The sequence below is a fragment of the Ornithodoros turicata genome, unplaced genomic scaffold (genome assembly GCF_037126465.1).
Source record: "Ornithodoros turicata isolate Travis unplaced genomic scaffold, ASM3712646v1 ctg00001316.1, whole genome shotgun sequence".
NCBI classification, from domain to species: domain Eukaryota; kingdom Metazoa; phylum Arthropoda; class Arachnida; order Ixodida; family Argasidae; genus Ornithodoros; species Ornithodoros turicata.
This window is the reverse complement of record NW_026999549.1, coordinates 10,882-27,902: the sequence shown is the minus strand read 5'-3', so window position 1 is coordinate 27,902 and position 17,021 is coordinate 10,882. Positions and strand designations below refer to the sequence as shown.

The 17,021-nt window shown below is 48.0% G+C and overlaps 2 protein-coding genes and 3 long non-coding RNA genes across 5 annotated transcripts; 4 read left to right on the top strand and 1 right to left on the bottom strand.

Moving 5' to 3' along the window:
- The first annotated feature begins 3,657 nt into the window (after positions 1 to 3,657).
- LOC135376824 (uncharacterized) lies at positions 3,658 to 5,093 on the top strand. Its single transcript, XR_010417879.1, has 3 exons — positions 3,658 to 3,968; positions 4,740 to 4,937; positions 5,019 to 5,093. It is a non-coding gene; the product is annotated as an uncharacterized LOC135376824 (long non-coding RNA).
- Positions 5,094 to 5,352: 259 nt separating this feature from the next.
- LOC135376819 (uncharacterized) lies at positions 5,353 to 5,873 on the top strand. The gene is made up of 3 exons (XR_010417875.1): positions 5,353 to 5,422; positions 5,533 to 5,592; positions 5,796 to 5,873. It is a non-coding gene; the product is annotated as an uncharacterized LOC135376819 (long non-coding RNA).
- Positions 5,874 to 6,148: 275 nt separating this feature from the next.
- Positions 6,149 to 6,846, top strand: LOC135376825 (uncharacterized). The gene is made up of 4 exons (XR_010417880.1): positions 6,149 to 6,240; positions 6,317 to 6,499; positions 6,575 to 6,649; positions 6,776 to 6,846. It is a non-coding gene; the product is annotated as an uncharacterized LOC135376825 (long non-coding RNA).
- A 749-nt stretch (positions 6,847 to 7,595) lies between these two features.
- On the top strand, positions 7,596 to 10,242 carry LOC135376821 (uncharacterized). The gene is made up of 3 exons (XM_064609280.1): positions 7,596 to 7,800; positions 8,317 to 8,476; positions 9,469 to 10,242. The coding sequence occupies exons 1-3, from the start codon at positions 7,612 to 7,614 to the stop codon at positions 9,591 to 9,593; spliced, it is 474 nt and encodes a 157-aa protein (XP_064465350.1). The 5' UTR covers positions 7,596 to 7,611; the 3' UTR covers positions 9,594 to 10,242.
- Positions 10,243 to 11,809: 1,567 nt separating this feature from the next.
- Positions 11,810 to 15,966, bottom strand: LOC135376823 (uncharacterized). Its single transcript, XM_064609281.1, has 3 exons — positions 15,797 to 15,966; positions 13,760 to 15,750; positions 11,810 to 13,638 (listed from the first exon to the last, which is right to left on the bottom strand). The coding sequence occupies exons 1-3, from the start codon at positions 15,964 to 15,966 to the stop codon at positions 11,810 to 11,812; spliced, it is 3,990 nt and encodes a 1,329-aa protein (XP_064465351.1).
- Between the last annotated feature and the right edge of the window lie 1,055 nt (positions 15,967 to 17,021).

Genomic DNA, 17,021 nt, shown 5'->3' with positions numbered 1-17,021 from the left:
AGATGCGGCAAGTTTCTACGCGTTTCCCATATCGAGTGCGTGTGCCCATTAAAAAGAAGTGGGATCCGCCGTGGGCTTCAAGCCTGAAGACAGGGACAAAAATCGGTGAACGGTGGTCGGTGTCAGGAATTTCGAGAATGACGTCTTAACCACTGGAAATCGACGGCTGGTCACACTTGGAAAGTTGTAGAGCATGGAACAGAGCACGCGCACACAAAATTTCGTCTAAATCGGACATCGGCTAATCGACTTAGACACCGAAAAGTGGGAAGCGTTTCAGGGTGGCTCTAGCCAGCCTCAACGGAACATCGCGCGCCTGCGGGACAAACGCTGTTGGAAAGAGCACATTGAGACCTTCATAACGAAGGCAAACATGACCATGTGGCAGCAACGGGAAGGCTTTTTTTGTTGTTGTTGGGGGGGGGGGGGAAGCCGCTGGTCCCATGTATTGGGAGGAGTGTGAACGCGGAATCCTCTAACTCGAGAACTGCTAAATTTAGAGAGACGCGGTGAATTTTATCACGTGCTCCGCGTCGAGAACAGTGGGTTCTCCAAGTATGAACCCTGTCCGAGGCGAACTTCTTTCCAACAAGGGCACTGAAGTTCGGAAAAACGAATTTTACTAACGCGTCTCCGCCTACGAGTTCGAAACCACTACAGATCAGTTCCTGTGTGATTTGCGCGATCACACAGCTAATCCAGGCCCGTTCGGACCTGAATTTTGGTCTCGATCCAACACTCCGGGCGGGATTTACAAGACTTTTAAGGTGTCAGAAGCACCGACGGTTGCCTACAATTTTCAAATATCTGGACAACCGCCAGGATTTCTCACAAGCCGCAAGGTGCACGCGTAGGGGGATGGAAGGGAAATTCGTCACAAGAAACAGCATCCCAATATCGCCGCTGCAGGCCAAGATATTAGACACGGGAACCCATCGCGAAACACCGCGATGTCACTCTGATGGGGTTAAACCATCACTGGATGGCTAAAAGACGCCGCGGTATCAACCGCCACCTTCAGTGGCATGTGCAGTGCTCAGTTGGAATCTCTATGCATATCTGATCTATTTTGACCGATGATGTCACTACGGTGCCGTAGGGGACCAGGGCACATTCTTCTTATTTGTCCATGCTACCAACCTTCCCGAACCGCGCTCTCTCAGATCCTTAGTCAGTTGGAATTTCACCCTTTCTATCTCTATGAAAATTGCTTGGCCCCTGGTGAAATCCAGCCCATCAACACTCTGTGGTGAGAGCTTTTTTGGTCTTTTTAGACACGTCAGGACTTCGATCCTTATGGTGAAGGGGCACATTTCATCGCATTTTATGCCAGTGGGCTCGGGTATCCACACTAGCGACGAAACTCCTCATTATTAACCTTAGAAATAAAGTTGTTGTTTTATTGATACTCTAGGCCAATTCCTTCAATTGGTTTCGCATTCGTTGAACTGGTGCAGTGTGTACAAAACATGTTGGATTACATTAAATCAAGTGGAAATCAGCGTTTAGCATTTATATCCATTAAGCCAATTCATTGAATTGCTTCTTTATTCCGTGGGTACGGTCTTCGCCACACAACATAGTGGAACATGATGTAGCGAAGGTATAGCTTCTCTTCAAAAACCCTGATTCTGTCAGTGAGGAACTTGTACCTGACGGCTACATAATGAACGAATTGACTGTCTGATTTGTCTTTGGATCTCGTTGGAATTGTGGCGACAATTCAATGATGTTATGTCTTCTCGTTCCGGCAGGGAAGCACATCTGAAGATGTAGTTGTGTGTGTTCCGTTCTACATGGAGATATTGCAAGAGATATCAGGTCTTCTCGGCCTTCCCAACTACCTTTATTAGCACTACAGTAAAAGGAAACAGAAGCTAGATACTGTGGTACATCTGCTAAGCTCAGACCATGTCGAGAGTTTCTTTGTAAATTCAGATGAATAATTTTTGGGTGTTGCCACTTCGGTAACACGGATAAAAATTAGTGTCACTGTTTTAGTTTCTTGCTGCACGCTGTTGAACGTTATCGTAAGGATACAAAAATATAATGACCATCGAAAGTATGTTTGTATTCTACTTCTAGATCAACATCCGATCGGGACGCCATTTCGTCCCAGCGATATCATTAAAATACATCCTGGCTAGACAACGCTAGCACGTTTTGAATGACGTCTTATTTACATCATTGGGACATTTTTCGCGGATCAGGACTTCGGGATCTTTTCAGAACGTCCATGAGACATCGGTGGTTTACTGGGTAAAGTCTTCAGTTACGCATCAATCGATCACAAATCTGTTGCGAATACTGCGTTCGCATTCATGTTTGGCGGATCTCCCGGCGTGTGCCAGGACCTTGCTTGAAACTCCAAGAAGCTGTAAAGCGATTTCGGATATTGGATCCGGGAAGTACTGCAATTTTGGTCTCGCCAATAGCCTCAAATACTGCTTGAGAAACGTTGAAGCCCTTTCAGAGACGGTTTCCTTGGCTGTGAATATTGATGGCCTCCCAATTTCAAAAAGTACCCGTGATCAGTTCTGGCCAATTCTCTGTCGAGTCACAAACTGTGGTGACACTCCTCCTTTCCCGGTAGGGGTATATTATGGGACAAGCAAGCCGGAGGATGTCAATCAGTTCCTGGGACCATTTGTGTCTGAATGCGTGGAGATTCTGTCAAGCGGCATTGACATCAGGGGCAGAACACTACCAGTAAAGTTGGAAGCAGTCGTGTGTGATGCCCCTGCAAAGGCATATGTCAGGTGTGTAAAGGGCCACACAGGATACTACAGTTGTACCAGGTGCTCAGTCGAAAGGGAGTTCAAGAATGGCAGAGTGTGCTTCCCTGGTACAGCAGGAGAGCCAAGAAGTAATAGCAGCTTCCGGGAAAAAACTGATGAATACTACCACACCGGCACAACCGTTCTTGAAGAAATCCCTATAGATTTGGTCAAAGACATTCCTTTGGACTATATGGACTTAGTTTGTCTCGGTGTGACACGGAAACTGCTAGTGCTGTGGTTCAAGGGCAATAAACGTTGCAGGCTTGGTAGCGAAGTCAAAGACGAGCTGTCGCTTGCGATGATGCAGTTGGAGCCTTATGTTCCATGTGACTTCAGCAGAAAACCACGAAGCTTGTGCGAGATGGATAGGTATAAAGCAACTGAGTTTAGGCTCCTGTTGCTCTATACTGGTCATGTGGTACTTACTGGAACAATCCCAGCCTCGTTTTACCAGAATTTCATGGCTCTGCACGTTGGAATAAGCATTCTAGCAAGTCCACGCTACCACCTGCTGTTTGCACATTACGCAGAAAAATTGCTGCAGCATTTTGTGACTGTGTTTATCACACTCTATGGCGAAGACTGCGTCTCCCACAATATTCACGGCCTGCTTCATCTCACAGACGACGTCCGACATCACGGCGTACTCGACAGGTGGAGCGCTTTTCCGTTTGAGAACTACATGCAGACTCTCCAAAGGCAGATCAGAAAGCCGTGTCAGCAACTAGAACAGCTGTATAATCGTTTGTGTGAAGAACGAAGTGCCTTTTCATCTACCATCACAGAGCAAACCTCACAGCGGATCACCCTATCACAAGAGCACAGAAAAGGGCCACTCGCACCAGACTGCCGAGGACCACAATATAAGAAGGTGGAGGTCTCAGGGAGGTTTGTGCTGCGTGTAGGGAAGCGCGATGCTTGCTGTATGTTGACCGATGGAAGTATAATTCAAGTTTCTAACTTTGCATATGCAAAAACATCCGGAGCTCCCCAAGTTGTGGGACGGAAGTTCCTCGATGTTTCTGACTTTTACACACAACCGTGCAAGTCATCCATGATTGGCATCCACCTTGTGTCACTGCTATCAGCTGTCCAGCGATGGCCACTCGAGTGCATCTCATCTAAGTGTTTAAAGCTGCCATTCAGAGGCCAGGCTGTTGTCTTTCCACTCCTTCATATGACTCCCCAGTAGGTGGACAATTGTGCATATTACGTGCTAGTCTCTCGGTGGTGGTAACCGCAGGTAGACCTTATCTCTGCTAAGTCTCAATTAAGGAAGAGTCAATGTATTATTCATGGGGCACGTTTTGTCCAGTAAACCGCCGCAGTCATGATACAATACGCCGAGCTCAGATAGTAGGACGATTCCGCGTGGGCCGACACGTTTTTTACATGAATTAGCACAGTTTTTTTGTTGATGCAAATGCGAATACATGGAGTTATATGGGAGGAATACAAAAGGCGTCCAAGGATCTCCTGAGACAAATTCAATGCTTAAAAACAGTTTCAAGCCATGTATTTAGGGTCTCTGATTACCATACAAGTTAGATTGCAACCTTAGGCGCCGTAATATCGGAGATGCACTGGACCAAAATATGGCCATCTGTGAACAGAAATTTCTCTTTTGCATGACCTGTGTTTGCCTTGCATGGACGAAACCGTCATATCATTGAATGGGAGTGCAAAAACAAGCAAACTAGAAATGTCCCCAGCGATCTGGCTATCGTAAGAAGCAAAGTGATCCCGGAGAACGTGCTTCCCTTTCAAGCAAGTGTTCCTCCCATCTATTTCCGCAACAACTATGTGGTCCTTTGTTTTAGGTAATTTGTAGGTTACCCCTTTGTTTACACTGAAGTACGTTAGCATTGCTTTCTACCTTCTTCCATTGTAATTACATGACCACTCAATTGCAAAATTTTCACATCTAGTCTTCTTTTCTTTTTTTCGTTCTTGTTCCAGGTGATAAACTGTTCGGCATCCTCCGATATCCACACGAGAACAATGTTGTTGCTGTCATTCACAAACACTGGCTTAAAGATGGCTTTTGCATGTGGCCTCCGAAGGTCTCGTCAAGCAGGTTAGCACAAATGGTCAAGAATGGTGTGCAGCCTGATGCCACGTGGAAAAAACTAACCTATGTGGAACTTGGCTGGTTCTGTGAGTCAAGGCTTATTTGTTTGGTGTAGTTCTTAGAATATAGTAGTATAGGAAGCAACCTCATCCATTGTCTCGTTCTAGCATCCTATGAGGAAGCTCGCAGAAAACTTCCAATGGCAGAGGTGACGTCCGACCTGCAGAGCGACACAGATTTGGGGAGGGGGAAGAGAAAGAGGTCGCACGCAAGAAAATTCCAGTACTGATTATGAAGATTTCGAAGATGTTCCTCGTCCTCCAACACCACCATGCTTTGGAGACGGCATAATGCCATATTCACTGTTCACGTAATCCCAGCTCTGTTCTGTTGCTCTGATTGTGAGAATTATACCTGGCATAGCGTGATGTCTATACTGATATTGAATATTTGTTCTCTGTGATTAATCGTGTGCTAATTTGCTCTCTCGTGACCGTAGATTTCCAAACAGACTGCACAAGGGGGGCTACCGATTCACCCCTGTCATACACTGTCCTCGGTGCCGCTCAAGGTTGTTGTACCTTCCTTCCTCAGATCACACTAATTGCTCTATAACATGCATCTTTTAGCTGTCCGTGTTCAATCGTTAAAATTGTATAACTATGACATTGGAACTTGCAGGCACACAAAGTGCACCACAAGTGTTTTTTGGGAACGAGAGGCCGAGTGCTGGTTCATCAGGTAACTACCTTGCTGGTGTAAAAAGGTGCCTTGCTTGTTGCCAGTTGCTGCATGTATAATTCCTAATCAACAAAAACCACTAAGGATAGAGCGGGAAGCAATTCACGGTGCCACGTTGTGCAAAGTGACTAGTGACTTACTTCCTTTGTGCACCCTCCGAAATCTTGCATGATCGTTTGTGTAACTAATCTCACATCACACAGCTCTTGCCATGACATCGAGAGCTAAGACGCACTGCAGTGCGGACCAGCTCCACTTCGCGGCAGATGAGCATTTCAGCAGTAAGTCCGCTCTTTTATCACTTCTCACTCCTAAAAGGGTGCCATGGGGGCAAACGATGGCTGCAAAAGTTGTTCACCAAAAACTGTGTTCCAAGGCTGTGCTTTAAAAGTTATCACAACGCCTATAACTATAACAGCAATTGATGCGCCGCAAAAATCGTAAATGTTGTTGAAATTTCGGCATATTAAGCAGTTCGGAGCACCTAAGTGACATGAACGAAGCCATTCCTTAGTCGTCATCTTCGCACTTTGGCTGCTGTGTTCTCTTCCAGCTAAGTTCTTAAACTTTATTCGTCAATTTCAGCTGAAGTCTGTGCAGGAGGGGTAAATGAAGTTGGACACCATGGATATAGTTTTTCTCGCAGAGGTAGAGTGAAGGGACTTCTTCTTTCTAGGTGCATTGGCTTCAGCCCTTATCGATTTGACGTGCAACACTGATGTAGTTACAGAACCATTTGACACACGCGAGTCTTCAGGTGATTACCATCGTTTTTCGGCTCCCCTTGAACCAGTGAGGCACCCTGCACCCTTCCGAGAGGTTTCACAAAATCAACTTCGGCCCATACGCCGGGGAGCAGATCATCCTCAACCTCTGCCAGGAAGTCACCTCGCACAAAGTGAACACGGTGTGTGTAGGAATGTATCTGATATCCAATCCAACAGTGATATCCAACAGGTAACATCATGTCAATTCTTTCTAGCAATGTGTGCCGAGAGCAGGGGCCGACCTGACGAATGGTTGTCGCACATCAATGCTGAAGGCTGTCGTGATAACGGTAATAATATTTTGTGCTGTGTTTACTACATGTCAACTATTACTTTTTAGTACATACTACACCCCAGTGAGAGAAATACCTCCTGCAGTGTTATTGTTAAATATTCCAAATCTTCTTTCGTCACAGTTCCCTATGACAGCCACGATGGAGGCTCTCAATCATGGCCAGGAGTACGTCGGGCGAACACTATTGAACGCGCTGCCCCCGGTAAGTGAATTTGTCCGTAATCGCTTAGCAATGCTGGTGTGGAAATTCTGTTATGTTCTCTCTTTGCTTGCTTTGATGAACATCAATGCCCAGCAAACGTTGCATAAATTTCAGTTCCGATACATGCGAAGTAGCAAAAAATCAGGTTGTAGGGATGTGGAGCCCGCAGGCTCTTAATTGCTTTCTCCGACGACAAGTAGCGGTTTAAAGATATCAACACAAAATGTGCAGCATGAAGGCTGTATGATAACTCGTGGTGGCTACTTTCGCTTTACGTCGAGATGCAGCTATGATCATAAGTGACGCGGCAGCGGTAGTCTCAGCAGTGAAGTTTCACAGTCTTTAATTCACGCTGCGTGTTTTGCAAATAAATTTTTGCGGATTCACGAAAAACTAAGAGCCTTATGTGTATTCCATACTCGGAACGAAATTCCTTCGTGTACAAATTGCTGGGAAATCTACTCCCTGTAAATTAGTTATGATGGTCACAGTATACAGGGTGATCTTTTTGTTGGAAGCACAGGGCTTCACAAACAGAGCATTACAAGCAGAAAGGGCACTACTTTCCTGCTCATTGAGTTAGAAACAGATGCTACTTATTATATAGCACCTGTTTTTAACTCAAGTAGCAGGAAAGTTACCCTCGTTTTGCTTTTATTGCTCTCTTTGTGAAGCGCTGTGTTTTCAATAAAAAGTCACCCTGTATGCACTTCATTGCCACATCACATTCAGCTTTCCAGTCTGATATCCTAAGGATGATTCATACCATCAAGCTCACCCTGGAGCATCATACAGCGCTACTTCATCTGATGTTGGCCAAATTTGCAACAGCTCCTGCAGAGCAGGGTCCAAGTGATGATCCTCTTGGTGAACCATTCCAAGACCTTCAAGCGTTCCTGCAGTTCGACGCCCGATACTCAGCTCAAGCACAGAGGATGGAGATGGTGCGCTTTGCGATATTGCTTTCTTTCACGTACGGCTTTAAGCTTACTGTGAGCACAAACATGGAGGAATGGGTTCAGTGAATATTCAGCTGGTATGCGCTTTCGCAGGTGTCTTTTGTTGCAGCATGCATGTTGTACAAGAAAAATCAGTGGGTGAAGTTTTTTCTGACTTTATCTATCGCCAAATTGGGGGTAAGTGTGTGGCTCAAAATTCGGGAGTATTTGGGTTATATTCATTCTAGGTTGCCACGCCGTGAGTGAAAACTGGCGGAATTTTTGGCATATTTGCGTTGTGTTCATCTCACTATTGGAGCAGCTCTCGGGTATACAATAGTAGACACAATGCTCCAAGCGGAATCAGTATTCGATCCCCATCCTTAGATGCGTTTCACCAAAATTGTCATAAGCAATATGCACGGCATGAATCGGAGCGGAGACCCCTGCCTCGTGAACAGTGCATGCACCTGGCTTGCTTTATTTTTTACATGGTTGTTCCATACTTTTTTTCTGTTGCAGGAAAATGCCCTCATGCGATATGGAGGAACCGACGAAAAAGACACCACAAAACGGATCCTGTCACATTTGATGTCTGACACAGTTGCACAACAGTTCAGCTATAGAGGGCGCAAGGGAAAGGAAAACTTCAGCGCTCTCAATATGTGCAAGATCATCATTAGTAAGTATGATATGTTATGTGTTCCTGGCCATGTACCCAGGCCACGCATAGTCAAGCAGCGAAAATGCACAATTTGGTCTCCCTTAGATGTAGACGCATTTGCTGTTATAACGAATCCGCATACAAGAGCAGGGATGAAACAAGAGGCAGAACTGCACCGCTTCACCCTTCAGGATGTCAGTTCCTTCCAGGCTCTTAGCCTGGGAGTGGGAACATGACAATAACAGCACGAAAAAGGATGCAATGCTTCCAAGCATGTGCACTTGGGACTTATATTATTGCTGTCACTTTTTTCGCAACCTTCTCGGTGCTCATAATTCGATAACAAAAAAAGAACTGCGGCACCAACAATGGAACACCACCTCGTGATCCGGTTCCCAAAGTTACTGTGTCACATGGCGTTTAAAATGAATCCTTTAGCTGCATTATTTGAAGGGTTCTGCGGAGCAAACAAGAGACTACAGGAGGAAAAGAAGACTGGACAGGCGCTCACTCAACGGAAAGTTTAATGACAGTAGTGCGCATATTGCTGGAACAACAAAACTGTGTCTTGAGTGTGCTGTTTTTTTTTTTTTCTCTCTCCGCCCGTGCGCAGCAATGTGTCCCTTTAAACTACAAGCAGTGCACCTTCATGAACAGCAACCACTTGCGCAACTCCACAAAGTAAAGTATGATGTGCTAATGCATCCTATAAGGGAAGCTTCCGTTTCAGTTTCCGATAAAAAACTTTCCCCCCCACCCCCCGGGACACTGCACTGCAATCCAAAGGGGGTTCCCCGCATTGAGCGCTTAGAAAATTTCGGATTTGCATTCCTCTCGCTAGTTGCTTCTACCCAGGCAGGATATTCTGTGCATCTTGTGTGTCACTAAAGCAATGTTTATTTGGTTGCTTTCATGTTAATTGTCTGGCCTTTTACTTGAACAGTTTTCTTATATTGCTGTTATTTGCTGTAGTTATCGCGCTTACTAACATTAGGTGATTTCTGTTTCAGGATCCGTGCTCAAGAACCCACGGGCCAAAGGTGCAACTGAGGCGCAGGTCGAAGAATACATCAAGTCGTGGTTGGCGCATGCGACAGAGCGAGTGCAGAGGGCGGGTCCGACAGAAGACGCTTAAGGTGACACCAGTGTAGCCGCCGTTGTGTGAAAAAGTTTTTTTATGTGCTCGTTTATAGGCGAACATTCCAACTTTGTGATCCGCATGTATGTTTATATATCTGCGTGCCGGCAGACTTCCAGAGAAACATTTCTTTTGGTGTTTAGATATTGAATCATCTGGTTTCTATTTCGTGTGATGACACGCAGGTACGCTTCACGAAACCCTCATATTATAGGTAGAAATCAGTACTGCTTTTCTTGCATTATGGTGTTGTCTCAGCAGGGAAACTTTAGCCCACGTCTTTGTTCAGCAGCTCTGCCAGTCATCGTGCCATTCTTAGAATCTGTGTGCTTTAACTCTCAGCGGTTAAGCGGTCTCAGTCACTCAGCGGTTATAAATGTCTGCTGCACTGCACACATGAGCCCTTCACGATGATAACCATTCGTACGAAGTTTTATTGGAACCATTAGCAGTCACAAAAACCTTGCAGAAACTACAATATTGTCAATTTGACCTCACCGCATGCACAAGATGCAACGTGTGTAATCTGCTTGAAGTGCAGTTTGTGTGTTTCAGTGACAGATGCTCATGTCTTATTGTAGCACCTGTGTTTAGTTGCATGAACCTGGGTCACTATAGAGAGTAAACCACACCATTGTGCAACACTGTAAAGAGGGGAGGGGATAGGGCGTGCAGCGAGCCAGTGTGAGCTGGGCGTGACGTACATCCAGTTGCGAGAGCAATTTTCGCTGTGGTTTCACATTGCATCTGCACAAGAATGCACACACTCCTGCCTGAAATTAGTTGATATTTCTGTTAACTTTGTGTCTGAACCTCACCCATGTGAATTATGCCTAAGGTCACAGCTTCACTATTGAATGCAAGTGTGATTTGTGCTGTATACCTGGACCAGTTGATGGTTTCACACACATGTAATGTTGCACAATATGTGCATCCATTCTATCACTGAAACCATGAGCTACAACAAGCACCATGCGATTTTCTGTTCCGCATGTAGGGTGACTTGAAATTACCTACAGCACTGACCAACCTAGCTAGTTGAGAAATACTCTTTTGAAGTAAAGAGGTAACCCCAGGTACCCCTGAACGAGTAAATAAATAAAAGTAAACGGGTAAAAAATCTTGCGATTTAATCCTTTGTGACAGGTTCTATCCCCACAAAAAATACCAATAAGTTTTGGCGAATAGTTGTCAACGTGCAAGATTCTGGACAAGATGGGTCTGATTTTTGGAAGGCGACTGATGAGTGACACCCTCCAGGCTGTCGTTGCTTACATATGTGAGGGAAGAACGAGGCGCCCGCTCTGCTTCCGAGAGGAAAAAGGTTTAATGAACCAAAAACCGAAAAGCACAATGGCGAACCTCGGCCCGTGACCACGAGACCCGCCTCGACCTCCTTTAATCCGCAACATCATCCCCGGCCGCGGGTGACGAGACGTCTGCTTCCAAACGGCAAAGCCTTTGAACTGGACGGGTTATGGTAGTGCCGCTTGCGAGACGTACTGAGCATGCCCGCACTAACCCATCTCTCCCTCGTATCAACTTCGCTATGCGTCCGAGCTTCCAAAAAGGGGGACGAACATTATCTTCCTGAAGCACCACCACATCCCCTTTCTTGAAACGACTTTGGGTAGGAGACGCAGTCACGTGGGCAGACCTCAGCTGCAGAAGGTACTCGTATCTCCAGCGCTTCCAGAAGAGTTCCTTCGCCTTCAGCATTTCTCTGAAGTTGTGCCGGAGGTCCTCCGCGTCAGGCTGTGAGATGGCAGCGTGTTCGCCCGGTAGAGAGATGGCTCGTTTGCCTATCAGAAAGTGGCTTGGCGTGAGGGGTACGAGTTCCTCGACATCAGATGCGACGTGGGTTAATGGGCGGGAATTTACGAGAGCTTCCACCTCGCATAGGGCTGTAGTTAGTTGCTCGAAAGTAAGGCGGCTTCTACCGAGACATCGCCTTAGAGCAGCCTTCACGGTGCCGATGAGGCGTTCCCACCATCCGCCCCACCAAGGTGCTCGCTCGACTATGAACCGCCACTGTATACGGTGCTGAGTTGCAAAATCTTGTACTTCAGCTGTGGTGGGCGCAGACAAGATGGCTGCGCACTTGTGAAACGTTCGGGCGTTGTCTGAATAGACCAGGGTGGGCACACCACGTCTTGAAACGAAGCGACGGAAGGCCAGTAGAAAGTCTACAGCGTTCATAGAAGATGCGAGCTCTAGGTGGATGGCTCGGGTGGCAGAAGAATGGGGTGCTTTATGGCGTCGACCACGTTCAGTTGATGAAGACGGCCGCCGACGCGCATGATGCCGTTGGCGTCCAAAAACGGTTGGAACGCATGTAGGGACGATGATGGTTTGACGACGTTTCCTTTGCTGAGAGCGGCAACCTCATGGGGGAAAGCCTCAGCCTGCACGCGACGGATCCAAAAGTTCTCAACATGCGTGATTTCCTCAAGTGTGAGTGGACCAGACACGGATGGTCTCGCAGATCTAGCGTTGTTCGCAAATCTCAGCATCCAGGCGGTGACCCGAAGGAGCTTGGATAACGTCCCGTAGTCCGTGATCTCCATCCATTCTTCAATTGCGACGACTGCCAAAACGGAGGCATGTTTGACCACAGCTGGACATTCACTTGCTGGAGAGGCTCTGTCATCGGTTAATCGAATCCCTGGTTGGCAAAGCTGGTTTTCTGTACTCACGAAGGTGCCAAACGACGATGAGAGCCAGCCGGGACCTGTCCACCACAATCTGCAGCACTTCAGAGTGGTAGCGGATACGCCCCGAGTGAGCAAATCCGCGGGGTTGTCACTACCGCTGCAGTGGAACCATTGATCAGCGCGCGATGAAGACAAGATTTCGGTTGTTCGAGACTGAACAAATTGCTGGGTTTTGCTGCCAGATCCATGAATCCACTGAAGAGCGATGGTGGAATCTGTCCAAAAATGTACTGGCACTTGACTGAGAGTCTTCAGCGCGGAAACGTGACGGTAGAGACGTGTAGCCAAGAGGCAGGCGAGGAGCTCGAGACGAGGCAACGACACCTGTTTTAATGGTGCCAGACGAGCCCGTGCTATGAGCAAATGGACCAGAAGAGAGCCGTTGGGAGAAAGACTCCGCAAGTGTATGGCAGTGCCATAGGCTTTCGGACTGGCATCTGCGAAACAGTGCACATCGACGGGTGAGTTATCTTCAGGGAGAGCGCAGCGCGGGAGTCTGAGCAGGTTCAATTCTCCCAGGCTGACCTTCCACTTCTCCCAGATTGCGTTGTCTGATTCGCTAACTGGTTGGTCCCACGATAGGCCATTGCGCCACAGGTCTTGAAACAGAATTCTCGCAGATATAATGACAGGTGCGATGTACCCCAAGGGGTCATACACAAGTGAAAATGCTTTCAAGACGGTGCGCTTCGTGGCAGGGTGTGCGACGGCGAAGTCTGCTGCTCGAGTCGTGTTGAGAAGAAGACCGTCCGTGCTGCGATCCCAATATAGGCCGAGAACCTTGACGATGGGGTCGCCGTCGGAGGCATTGTCATAGGACGTGCCGTCCATGAGAAATCTCTCCCGCAGAACCGGAGAGTTTGAGGTCCACTTGCGAATATCCATTCCAGCGGATTTCAGTATTTCTACCGTTTCTTGGTATACCTGCAACGCATCACCGTCTGACGTGCAGCCGACGACCAGATCGTCGACATAAAACCCCGTCCGGATGCGGGATACGGTGTTGGGATAATCCGAGCAAACTATCTCAAAGTGGTGTTGTAGCGTTGCTGCTAGCAGAAATGGACTCGAAGTAGCTCCGAAAGGGACTCTAGTCATCCGCCACTCGACAAGTTCGAGATTGCTGTCGTTGGATGCGTGCCGTACATCCTTTACCCACAGAAAGCGAAGAAAATCTCTGTCTTCGGGGCGAATGATGATTTGCAGGTATGCCTTCCTGATGTCGGCGGTTAAAACCGTGGAGCTGCAGCGGAACTGCAACAGAAGATGGAGCAGATCTGCGTTTAGCTTCGGCCCTTTCATCAGGAGAGTGTTCAACGATTGCTGACCTGGCAAGTGGGACGACGCATCAAATACAACGCGGAGTTTCGTGGTGATCGCCTCTTGTCGCACAACCGCGTGATGGGGCATGTAATAAACGTTTTCTTGGCGGCTGGTGATCCCCATTACCTTCGTCAAAATACTCACGTATGACCTTGTCATACTGAGCCAGCAATTCTGGGTCGAAACGAAACCGACGTAGTTGCGAGAGGAGGCGCTGTAGAGCCGTATTCCTGTTATTGGCGCAGGCAGGGAGCTCTAGTTCTGGTTTAACCATTAGCGGGACGACGTAGCGACCGTCACATTGGCGTACATGGCTTGTAAAGTAGGCGGCCGCAAAGTCATCGTCGGGATCAGGAACCGGATCGCTTATGCCAAGGGCATCCAATCGCCACGCTTCCGAAGGGTCCATGTGGTCGAAGAATTCTTGTTCCTCGCAGGAAAGGGAGAGGACTGATACCACGGTAGACAGCGTTCGACTGGGTGACCGCTGGACTCCCTGAACGACCCATCCGAAAATGGTCTCCACCGCAACAAGATCGCCAGGGAGACGTTCCACTCGGCCGGTGACCAGCTTCCAATAGTAATCGGAACCCACCAGCAGAGCGATGTCCGTGGTGCAGCTCGTATCAGCCACTTCGAGGCCTCGCAGCGAGAGAAGGCTCATGGTTACGTCGTCCAAGGCTGGCGTAGACACGCGGCATAGTTCAGAAATGCCGAGGGCTTCAAGCTCGATGCACGACCGCGGATCCGAGATGGCTTCGAGGCGGACTTGCACCCGTTCGCAGTGGAATCTTCTGGGGTGGCGCGTACGTGCGAAAGAGAACACGGAGAGGTCCTCCTCACCAGTGATTTGGCACCCTAGCTCCTTCAACAGATCGCGACGTATAAACGTTTGTTGACTACCCGTGTCAAGAAGCAGCCGAATTCGCTTCTTGCCTGCAGGTCCTTCTGCCCAAACCGAGACTGTCTGAAGGCGTGCCATTCCAGATTTTGCATGCACGTTCGAGGGTGATGAAGACATGACAGTCTGTGAGACGACGTCGTCCAACACTTCGCGCGGTGCCTCCATGTCTGCAGTCGCGGGGAGAGTGGTCGAACAATGCTGAGCCTCCGGACGTCTTTGAATGTCACACAATATGGAAAGGTGATGTCCGTGGCACTTCGCACAAGACAACCCAGCCGCAGATCGGCAAACCCGTGAAAAATGTCCGGATTTGCCGCACCTGAAACATCTTCCCGCTCTAGACAAACGATGGCGCATATCGGCTGCCGGTAAAACCGCCGTGCAGGACTGCAGCGGATGGTCCGGCGAATGACACAAGGGACAGGGTGATGAACGTGCGTCAGCAGTCCGCTTCGGAGGTGCGGCGTTTGCAGCGGCTAGGGCAGCGGCTGTAGGAAGCCGAACCGGCTCGTTAGGACTCTTGCTGCGAGCAGCCGACGCTGGCGAAACTGCCCGAGTGAGCAACACCTCTTCCCGAGTCTCCACCTGCACCTGAAGAAATGATAGCAGCGCCTGAAGATCCTCGGCGGCCTTGTCTATCCCAGTGCTTTCATTGTTGCCTTGGGGTTGAGGTACTGCGGCTGTATCCCTTCTCCGTTGATGAAAAAGGACACAGAGGTTTTCGGGCAAGCATCGTGTGATGACGCGGTACAAGATAACCGCATATTTATCCTTAGTTACCCCCAAAGAATCCAAAGCTGCCATTCGAATGGTCACATCGTCATGAAGACGTCGGAGCTGGGGAATGTTTTGGGAATTCGAGATGGGACGAAGAGCAAGCAAATGGTCGATGTGCTCCGCCGTAAGGAGTTCCGGTCTACCGTACCTGTGTGTGAGCAGCGTGACCGCAGAGTCGTAGTTGTCGCCGCTGATCCTGATGCTTTCGATGGATCGCTTCGCGTCGTCAGTGAGGTAGGAGACCAAGTACTTAAACTTCTCGACCGGAGCCAGTGCTTGGTTGGAGTGGATGGTGGCATCAAAATGCTGCCAGAATTGTTGCCATTCCTGTAATTTTCCCGAAAACTTGGGTATCTGAAGCTTAGGGAGAGCGACGGATTTTTGCCCCGCAGGACGCTGTTGATCCAAAGGTGCAACATTCTGCTGCTGGCGAAGCCTACGACGTGCCCTTGTGATCATTCCCTCGAGACCTTCCTTCGTACTGGAGCGCACTGTCAAGTTCCACTCCCAGCTGATCTTCGGGGGTTTCCTGGGCGATGCTGCTATCGAGGTCGTAGAGCGATTGCCGTTTTGCCACCAAATAGTCCAACGCAGCTTCAACCTCTTCGACGGACGAGTCCTGCTGCCCCAGCAGGTCGGAGAGCCGTGTCATGGTGCGCGTCAAGTGTGCACGTAGTCCACCTCTTGTGCGCCTCAAGCGTTCCATGGCAAGTCGAAGGGAAAGCGAAGGAACAGGCGGCCTACCTTCCCGGGTTTCGGCACCAGAAATGTGTGAGGGAAGAACGAGGCGCCCGCTCTGCTTCCGAGAGGAAAAAGGTTTAATGAACCAAAAACCGAAAAGCACAATGGCGAACCTCGGCCCGTGACCACGAGACCCGCCTCGACCTCCTTTAATCCGCAACAACATATTTTACTCATAGCCGTAGGATTCTAGTCATTTACCACAAGTATTATGGCCAATGTAGTTGTAGCTTCTGATACTGTTTCAAGCGAACAAATTTTTATTGCACGATGTGCTGGAGTTCAAACTGAGGCATAAGCCTTAGTGATATTTTGTGACCACCACTTATATGTAATTTGTTCCTCACTTGCTCTTGTAGCCACTTACCACCATTTAGAAGGCATTGTTCCAGTCAAGGTTTTTTTAGCTCTTCATGCTATTTTATGCAAGTGAATTTAGGTCTTTGTCGCTGTGGAATACATACTTCAGTGCGACCACAGCACCAGTCTGTGATATTTTGTGGGCAACGCTTGTGTAATTATGTTCATTGTGTACAATACTCAACTGTACGGTTTCTTCATTTTTTTACGTTTTCGCTTTCCCATAAGCATTCTATTCATGCCATTTGCTGATGTTTAGTCATCAGCGGTTAGTTTATTTTCTTTGCTGTTTCACTTGAAATAGCTCTAAATTGACAGTCTGTCAAGCAAGTGTGCTCAGTAACAAAGCTGTTATTTATATTTGTGTTCATTTAGGGTCCTTAAGTGATAATCAGACACGGAGTGTTTGCTTCCTTTTCTTGCAAGAACTAATTTTTGACTGTGTGTCAAGCAGGCGATGGTCAGCTGATCAGAATGCCTGCAAACTGTGATATTTGGTTGTTCTGCATATGCAGCCTTTTAGCGTTTTAAGTCATTTAAGAAAGTTATGAACGCCATTACTCTATTTTCAACCATTTGAGGAATGGAAATTTTGGAAAGTTTACA

Bases quoted from the DNA above. Each gene is read 5' to 3' on its own strand.
- LOC135376823 (XM_064609281.1), bottom strand. From the start codon at position 15,966: ATGACACGGCTCTCCGACCTGCTGGGGCAGCAGGACTCGTCCGTCGAA. The intron at 15,751-15,796 runs GTACGAAGGAAG...GGCACGTCGTAG, and splicing joins GAACTTGACAGTGCGCTCCA to GCTTCGCCAGCAGCAGAATG. The intron at 13,639-13,759 runs GTAATGGGGATC...CCCACTTGCCAG, and splicing joins ACGTGAGTATTTTGACGAAG to GTCAGCAATCGTTGAACACT.
- LOC135376821 (XM_064609280.1), top strand. From the start codon at position 7,612: ATGATTCATACCATCAAGCTCACCCTGGAGCATCATACAGCGCTACTT. The intron at 7,801-8,316 runs GTGCGCTTTGCG...TTTCTGTTGCAG, and splicing joins AAGCACAGAGGATGGAGATG to GAAAATGCCCTCATGCGATA. The intron at 8,477-9,468 runs GTAAGTATGATA...TTTCTGTTTCAG, and splicing joins TATGTGCAAGATCATCATTA to GATCCGTGCTCAAGAACCCA.